We start from the raw sequence: 9,252 nt of genomic DNA, 5'->3' as shown, positions 1-9,252 counted from the left end.
GTGCTCGAAACCCTAAAAAATTTAGACACGGGTGGCGCGCGTTTCGTTCTCTCAGGCACGCGCCTCTGTGATAGATTGTAGTGCGCGAGCGGCGCTGTCCGCAGGACGCGTGCTGATTTAAATCAGACTATTGTGCGTGTGATTGTGTCCGAGAATTGGGTCATGTAATCATAAGATGTTGCAAGTTGTGTCGAAAAATCGAGAAGGCTTGCATTGTATTTAAATTACGCTGTTTAACCGGGGCCAGATATGATTATTTTCTTCCAAAAGCCATAGCATACCAGGGTTGGAATTTTTGTAACAAAATTAGGTTACACTAGTGAACTGATGCTCGGGTCACTCGTTATTTCCACCAAAGAGGGCGCTAGACCTAATTTGAATATCATTGAAAAACTATATGGTTAGGGAGAGATTTTTATTTGGACTTTTTTCAGTGTGTACGTTTGTGCGTAGTTTGTGTCATGTTATATGTTAAGAAGTTTGTAAATGGCTTGTATTTAACAATCCCTGAAAAAAAATAACCATTAAAGATCCAAACTCATGTCAATAAATAAAGTTTTATTTAAAACATTCATAGCCTATTCACAAGGCATTTAACAGCTTTTCATTGCACAAGAACAACTTCCAAAGGCAAATAGACATCAATGTCGAAACGACCCCGGCAACCGGGGGTTAACTGCACGTGTAAGTGTGCTACTGCAACTCAACTACTATGTTGAAGTTTTTTTAATAATCTATCGCGTCAGGTTCCCAAGAACCAATCAGACACATTCTACTGTCAAAAGTGGAATACAATCACTTATGAAAATCTATAAGATAGATTTTTCGTATTCTCTTGAAAATTGACAAATACAAAATTACAATTAGTAATATACAAATATAGTTCTCTTTTCATGATTACAAAGTGATGTATCAAAATACAACAAGATCAAAGATCACATTTGCATGCCAGTGTGGTATAGAAGTGTAAGACACATACACATTTACATCGTACTGACCAGGACATGCAAGACATTTCATTTAGCCTATGTCAGAAACAACGATCTGAGGTTTGAGTCTCGTTTTCTTGCTCCGACTGTAGCGCAGGTGCCGCGCACTGGAAGTGCTGTAAACGACCTGGCTTTTCCAGACCATTCATCGTTCTCATACAGTTCGACTTCGTAGCTGCATGCCAAGCTCTTAACACACATCAACACAAGTGTGGTGCTCGACCCAGATCAGTTCCGCTAAGACTCCTCTTCATTTCATCACTGATGCGCTGTCGCGCATGAACTGCATGCGCACGGCTTGAGCCATCAACTTCCCAAAGTGGAAAAGCAAATAAACGTCCCTGGAGCTCACACAAGTCCGGGCAGAGTAAACCCACACGCAGCCAGGAGCTCTGTCTTCTGCTGCATTCGTTCGCGTTGTTTAATATGCACGCGTCCGTGCCTCTTCCTCTCGTCGCTGCGCGCAAAGCGACGCCCGCAAACATCACAAGAAAACGGCTTCTCTCCTGTGTGGGTGCGCATGTGCGTTGTGAGGTGATCGCTGCGGCTGAAGCAGCGCAGGCAGACGCGGCACTGGAAGGGCTTGTGGCCGGTGTGGATGCGGACGTGGCGGTTAAGCTCGTCGGAACGAGAGAAGCGGCGGTCGCAGTTCTCCATCGGGCACGAGAAGGGCTTCTCGCGGGCCGCGCCCTTCCTGGATCGCCCGGCTTTACTTGCGTGCGCTCGGCTCCTCTGAGCTAGCGTGTTGGCGGCGAAAATAGAGTCCAAAGCGTCGGCCAACGCTGTGGTAGTGCAACCGAGCCCAAACGCGTTGGGAAATGAAACGGTTCTGTAGAGGCCGGTTTCCAGGGAGGCGGGTGCTGCAACGGGAATCTGGAGGTTGGGGGAGTAGATTAGTTGACTTGCTTCATCTAAGGGTTCCTGCTTGATCCAAGTGTCCAAAATAGAGTCTGTCTCGGGACCCAGTGGAGACAACAAATCAATGATGTCGTCCAGGTCTGAGGGTTCGTAAGTTTGAGAGCTACCGGGAGCAGTGAAGCAGTCGAAAATATCACAGCCGTTACAACTGCTCCCAAACTCACTCTTAACAGTCACGGGGTAACTCTGCTGCGCAACGGAGCTGTCCATTAGTTCATCTGAGGAATCATTGCAGAAAGGTTCAGGGGAACCCAAAGAGCTTCCTGTGGATAATAACGACTCCTGACGTGTCAGTGCGCTTCCACGAGAGTTTCCACTGCAGAAGTTTTCAGTGTTTAGCTCGGAAATGGGTGCCGTGGAGATTCCGACGATTTCTGTAAGCAAGTTGAGCAGGGCGTCTGCGCTGCACGGCCCTGTCTCGGTGTAGAAACTGCCTGTGTATGTCAGTGGAGATGGTGGGAGGCCGTCGTTCGAGCACTCTGGAAAACCAGCATCCATTGGTTCCACTTTGGGCTTCACCAACCCGCAAGCTATGAAAAGAGAGAGAGAGGGATGCCATTACATAAGCGCACATAGACTGCTGTTGAGTCATTGCATCAGGGTCGCACCTCCACCCCAAATATTTAAATGTCTGACAGCTTTTTAACGTTGACTCTTAACAGAGACCACAAATTAATATGTGCTTATATTCGTGCATTGCATGCAGTCTATCGACATCATTGCATTCTTCTTTTGCATTAAAACTTAAGCAAAAATAAAACATAACTGTTTCTTATAGAAATGTCATAGGATTATAGACATTCAGGGCAGTGTACTCACCAGCATCTGGCTGAATCTGAACGCTAGATTGTCCCTCCATAGCAGCAGTTTGAGCGCAGAGGAGATCCAGAGCGCTGAAGTCCACTGTGTTCAGCATGGTTTCTTCTTACAAATGGTGTAAAATGGATAAAATATGTATCAAAATCCACAAGGAATTTCGTTTGAAATATGTGCAATGGCAATCCTTCAGGTAATGTTTTGGGATTTCCTTTTCCTGTTCCAGTAAAGCAGAACTCCTTTGGCTATCTCCAGATTTTGATCTCCGTCGATTCGTTTACCGGAATCCCTCGTCTCCCTTTTATACCATTCTGCTCGACCGAGACTCCGCCCCTATTCATCTACGTCGACAGGAGGATTCCCCGCCGTGTGCTGACTACATAAGGTTCTTGCCCAAATATGGGCAGAGGATGTGACGGGGTTCCCCTCCGAAAATGGGCACAGGGGCGTGACGTAGCAGCGACTTTCCTGAAGACCATTGCGGAAAAATGATGCGCGTTTGTGAGTGACAGGCGGCCATTACCTTCGCAACACTGTTGAACTAAAAGCCCTGGGCGACATATGATCTTTAAACGGTGACATGAGAGGGAGGAGCAACATTTTGAAAACAGTAAGATGTCAAATGCAAATGCAATGCGGGAATAGCAAATCTTTAAAGACAGATGATGTAAAATGTTGCATTGGAATCTCTAACCTGATACGCAACATCATAATACTTTATATAATCTGTCTTTATAAGCACCTGTCTGTCACATTACTACATGATCTGGGTCATATTTGTACTCTTTACCAATGCTGATGTTTTTTTAAGGGAAACAGCGTTTGCTCTGCATTGATTCCTGTTGATGCATCAGCATCCGCCTGCAGTGTTCAGAACCGCGGACAGCGACCGCACTTCTGCATTACGCGCGCCGGATCAAATCATTTAAAAAACTCAAACCCCCCATTGCGTTTCAGTGCATTTCAAGACATGATGTGTTACATAAACCCTGCATGTATGCAAACAATGGATTCATTGTAGTTTGGTTAAACAGTGATTGAGATTAAACATCAACTGTATTGCATATCTTCTCGTTTTAGGTTGTGTTATGTAACGGTTCGTTCGTGTAGCGCAGTCAACAAGGCGTGCATCACATTTGGGCTGCAGTAAACTTTATAATACCAGTGTCTTAAAATATGTGTCAAAAGTGTATTTGGTGTCCTTTAATAACATTTAACCCGCACGCAACCTTCTGCTTCAGCAGCGTCATATTTCTGTTGCGTCAGCAGATGGGAGTTTCGAGCTCCCCGTTTCTTTTTATACATAAAATATAGATGCACTTACAAATGGCTGTAAAAAATATATTTAGTTAATTGTGTGCTGAAATAATCAAGTTTTTATTTACTGCAGTTTCGCTGTTTAAACGAATGTGTTTAGTTTTAATGCACGTTCAAATTAGTTAAAATAAACAACAAATAGGAAAACATATTTATTTAAATAACAAATGTTAACATAGTAGCCTAATTTCTTTTACAAAACTATTATCCTAAGATGTTGACAGTTACAAAACTTGTTTTCTCTAACATAAGTTTTGTAAGTTGGTTTTTAAACATTTGTTCATCAACGATATTATAAAGGTAGAATTTACCTGAAAAGTTTTACAGAATGCAATCGTCCGGTCGGGGTAAGTTGTCACATTTAGTGTCAAAATGGATTCCAAACTTTAAGGTAAAAATTTACTTTTTAATACCCTGGTAATCTCTCCTGCAATATAGGCTACATAATAATGTACACGTTGTAGCAGTAGGGTATATAGAGGCGAACAGGGCTTTTTTTTACTTTAGTGATTATTTCTAATGCAGGGTTGTTTTATTGGTAAAGAACAGTGAAAAAAAGTTAACAACTGTAAAAAAAATAATGCATACAAGTTTTAAATATTTAAAAAAAATGTAAGCTAGTGTTGGCATATTTGTGAATACAGGTTAAAGTCTCATAATCATATTTTGAGAAAGAAGCATTCAAGTTTGATTTCAATAATTGATTTTGATCATTAGCATGGCCTTACTCAGTCAATATTAAAGGGGACATTTCATGAACATCTGAATTTGCTATAATTGGGTCCCCAGTGCTTCTATCAAAGTAGAAAATGTGAAAAATAACAACCCAGTAACCGCAGTAACTTAGTTTTGGTAAACCATTTTCTGCAAGCGTGTGAAAAATAGGTACATGAAATTTGGCTCCCCTTGTGATGTCAGAAGGGGATAATACCGCCCCTTAATCTGCACTATCCAACCACAGCATTGCCATTTAGTGTAGAGATCAGCTCATTGCACTTTAAAGGAAACACCCAAAAACCCATTTTTGCTCACACCTAAAAAGTGTCAATTTTAATGATAGACTGCAAAAAAAAAATCAAGGCCCCACCCTCGCAAAATGCTACTCTAAAAAACTACAATAAATGACAGAAACCAGCTTCAGAAAAAATAATTGAAGTGTAATTAAATTGTTTAGTTGGTCTCAAGTCCCATTGAATAACATGGGCAGATGGGGTTTATGACCTATACTGGGACCAGTCACTGGGGGGCGAATCGGGCGATCCAGACGTTTTGGCTTCACTTTTCAGGGCTTGTGCAGCACACTTGATTTTAAAGGTGCAGTGTCGAAATGAAGAGTTTGGTTCCAAAACGCAATAAATCCATTTTGACAAATTTCGGTAAAAATGTGTTTTCTATACCAAGAAAGTGACAAGATGAAAACCACTATTTTCTGTTACAAACTTTCACATAGCATCTTTAGGTTATAAAAACATAAAAAATTCAAATCCATAACTTCATTTTCAAAGATTTTTTATAAAAACTAATAATTTTTTCCACAAAATGCAAGAAATCCATGACACTTTTTTCAAAATTCTATGAATCTATTCAATCAATGTATAAATGTGCATTCATTTTTGCCATTTTATATTCATTTAGTTGAACAGTTGTACACAATGATGTAAAAAATAAACATTCATGGCATTAATTAGAACACTTACTTTTTCATATTAGGAACACTGTCATTGCTGCTGTTATACTTGACGTCGTCGCTTAACATTTTTCACAGCGATCAGCTGTGATTCTCATTGACGTTGAGTAAAATAATGGAAAGTTTTTCATAAGAACCGCTGGGGTCAATGTGTTAGCAGCACGAGTGAAGCTAGATGCTGTCGGGAGAACAAGCGATCGTCTCCCGAGTGCCTCTCGCGTAAATTATTAGATATTGATGGCTTACGTTTCTTTCCCGTCACAGAAAGCCACCACAGGTTTATCAATGCTATTAAAGTATTATTTCGTTTTTGTTTGTTTGTTGATCACGAAGTACAAAGTAGATGAGGAAAACTAGGACTCCGTGTACTCAATGCGCCACCATTGTTTGTTTACATTGCGTGGAATGGTGCGCTATAATTTGTGGAGCGGATTTATTGCATTCTGTAGAAAAGGAGGAGTGGCGTTTATTGCGTTTTGAGAAAAAAGGGAGAAAAGATGACAGAATATCACAGCGGATATTGGATTTTGCCTAAAATTAAGAATTTACTTTTAAATACTGACCTGATATAATACTGATTCTGGCAGTAACTCATTTTTTTTTCAAAAATGGCCTTTATTGCGTTTTGGAACCAAACTCTTCAAATATTAGTGCATCTAGTGGTGAGGTTGCAAATTTCAACCAACATTTCAGTCCACCATTCACCAAAATGCATAGATAAGCTATGGTAGCCGCCACCGAATGACACTGTCATCGTTGGAGACAACTTAGTAAAAAAGTTTGTCCGTTAAGGGCTTCTGTAGAAACATGGCGGCACAAAATGGCAACTTTCATGTAAGGGGACCCTTGGTGTATGTAGATAAAAACGTCTCATTCTAAGGTAATAAACACATAACGTTTCATTATGAAAGGTCTTTATACACCACTGATAATATAGTTATGTATTTTATATTGCATTTCTGTCAAGAGATCCATATAAAAGTTACACACGGCACCTTTAACATGTTATAATACATTATCTATATGGTATTTTAAGCTAAAACTTCACATGTAGTCTGGGGAAACTAAATATTTATTTTACATCTTAAACAAAGTCTTGTGAAATGTCCCCTTTAAGAATTATATTTGCACTGAATGTTCTTTACATTATGTAAGATGATTTTATGTAGTAGAAAACAGTACATCAGAGAGAAAGGACTTTAGCTGGGTTTACACAGAAAGGGTGTCATATTTATTTCCTTATGAGAAATATACTTTAGTTTAAATCTAAATTTTAATGACCATGGTTTAATTGTGGTAAAAGTGTAGTAACCATGTTTTTTTGTGTATTAATTACTATCAGCAAAACCATGGTTTTACTACACTAACCATGGTTAAACTATGTTATTTTGTGATTAAAAAGGTTTTACTACAGTAACCATGTTTTTTTAACTGTAGTAAAACCATAGTTGATTTTCGTAAGGGTTGCCTGAACGTCTGGGTTGTTATTTACAAAAATGTTGTCCTTGGGTCAACACAATATGTTGCCCTGAGGACATCTGTCACTTGGCAAAATCAGGTCGAGGGTGTTTACATAACCCACTGTTGATATTTATTTCAGAGGACAAAATTAATCTCGTGTTTGCTGCCATAATTCAAAACCACTGCTGGAGCTGATTTTAATTGAAATACAGACCTTGTGGTGTCCATCACGCTTTAGTCTCATTCAACAGTTGAATTATCGTCGTGTTTTCATCACCGCAGAATCGCAGTTCCGGAAATGAACACCAAACATGGAGAGAAATCTCTATAAACGAGAACCTGTGACAACTTGTGGCACGTGATTCATTCGGTTTTGGCTTTATTTCTCTCGTTATCGAGCGCGTGGGAGAGCTTCGGGGCAGCCCGTCCCCGTTAACGGCAGCTGCCATGCGCGAGGCATTCCCCGCGCCACCAAAAATACACACGCGCGCGCGCGCTCGCCCACGGAGAGCTGCAGACATACCGACGCGCGCTCTGCTTCACAGCTGAGCCCTTATGAAACACTCTGAAGAAATGAAAATTATTTGTTTGCTTAGCAATAAAAACAAAACTGATACACTCAGTCTGACCAGGCAGTTGAGACAACCAACAGAAGTCTGACGAAGAGCCTGCGTGCTCGAAATATCACATCTATGCCATGCAATAGTTTTTAATAATAAACATTTTTGATACTTTTGGAACTTTGGTGTTGCCGACTTTGTATTCGTATACTAATCGTGGTAATGTTGCAACTGAGTTGGTATAACACTGTGTTCAGATCAGCCGAGAGATTCACATGAGCTGTTACTGTGAGACTTCAGATCTCTTGATAATGAGTCTCATAATGAGAGGAGCTGTGATTCAGGCAGAGACGCTGACCCTGGATCAGTGCGGGCTGTTTTTCTGGGTGTTGTGTAAGATGGAGTCTGAAGAAAAACTTCACACCACCTACACAGGAGCACCAGAGTCTGCTGCACTGATATATTTAGAGCTTAAACTTTTATTCTCTCAAATGTGTGTGTGTGATTGTAGATGTGGGTGTTTTGTATGTGTGTATATGAGTGTGTGTCCTTGACTAAGTGAGATTGACACAAATGCCTTGAAAGTCACAGTGATTGTGCGTCAGAGTCTTCTTACACTGAAAAAAAACATCTTTATTTCAGTTCGCAGAAAACTTCCAAAACAATAAACACATTCAACATTGGGCACAATTAGATTTTGACATTTTCTGAAATAGATGTAAGTTTGATCTGTGGATATGACTCAAGCTTCTCAATTACTGTACACTGTCAGAAAAAAAGATCAAACAATGGTCCCAAGTTGTCACTGGGGAGGTCCCCTTTAAAATGGTCCTTATTCTGTATGTACTGTTTGGTACCAGCGTGTACCTCTGAGGTACTGGCCTGCACTCTTTGGTACCAATGTGCACCTCTTTGGTTCCATCGTGCCCCTCTGAGGTACTAGCATGCACTTTTGTTACCAACGTGCACCTCTGAGGTACCAGCGTGCACTCTTTGGTACCAATGTGCACCTCTGAGGTACTAGCATGCACTCTTTGGTACCAACGTGCCTCCCTGAGGTACCAGCTTGCACTCTTTGGTACTAACGTTCACCTCTGAGGTACCAGTGTGCACTCTTTGATTCCAACGTTCACCTCTTAGGTACCAATGTGCCCCCCTGAGGTACCAGCTTGCACTCTTTGGTACTAACGTTCACCTCTGAGGTACCAGTGTGCACTCTTTGATTCCAACGTTCACCTCTTTGGTACCAACGTGCCTCCCTGAGGTACCAGCTTGCACTCTTTGGTACTAACGTTCACCTCTGAGGTACCAGCGTGCACTCTTTGGTACCAACGTGTCCTTCTGAGGTACCAGGGTGCCCTCTTTGGTACCCATGGCCCTTCTGAGGTACCAGGGTGCCCTCTTTGGTACCATCATGCCCTTTTGAGGTACCAGGGTGCCCTCTTTGGTACCAACGTGCCCTTCTGACATACTAGCGTGCACTTTTTGGTACCAACGTGCCCCT

General features: G+C 41.3%; 1 protein-coding gene across 1 annotated transcript; it reads right to left on the bottom strand.

Moving 5' to 3' along the window:
- Positions 1 to 572: 572 nt before the first annotated feature.
- Positions 573 to 3,958, bottom strand: egr4 (early growth response 4). The gene is made up of 2 exons (XM_065269113.2): positions 2,727 to 3,958; positions 573 to 2,437 (listed from the first exon to the last, which is right to left on the bottom strand). The coding sequence occupies exons 1-2, from the start codon at positions 2,821 to 2,823 to the stop codon at positions 1,338 to 1,340; spliced, it is 1,197 nt and encodes a 398-aa protein (XP_065125185.1). The 5' UTR covers positions 2,824 to 3,958; the 3' UTR covers positions 573 to 1,337.
- Between the last annotated feature and the right edge of the window lie 5,294 nt (positions 3,959 to 9,252).

Source organism: Paramisgurnus dabryanus, chromosome 21 (genome assembly GCF_030506205.2).
Source record: "Paramisgurnus dabryanus chromosome 21, PD_genome_1.1, whole genome shotgun sequence".
In the NCBI taxonomy this organism is placed as follows: Eukaryota; Metazoa; Chordata; class Actinopteri; order Cypriniformes; family Cobitidae; genus Paramisgurnus; species Paramisgurnus dabryanus.
Note: the sequence above shows the minus strand (reverse complement) of the source record. Positions and strands in the feature narration are given on the sequence as shown.

Bases quoted from the DNA above. Each gene is read 5' to 3' on its own strand.
- egr4 (XM_065269113.2), bottom strand. From the start codon at position 2,823: ATGCTGAACACAGTGGACTTCAGCGCTCTGGATCTCCTCTGCGCTCAA. The intron at 2,438-2,726 runs GTGAGTACACTG...CTCTTTTCATAG, and splicing joins TCAGATTCAGCCAGATGCTG to CTTGCGGGTTGGTGAAGCCC.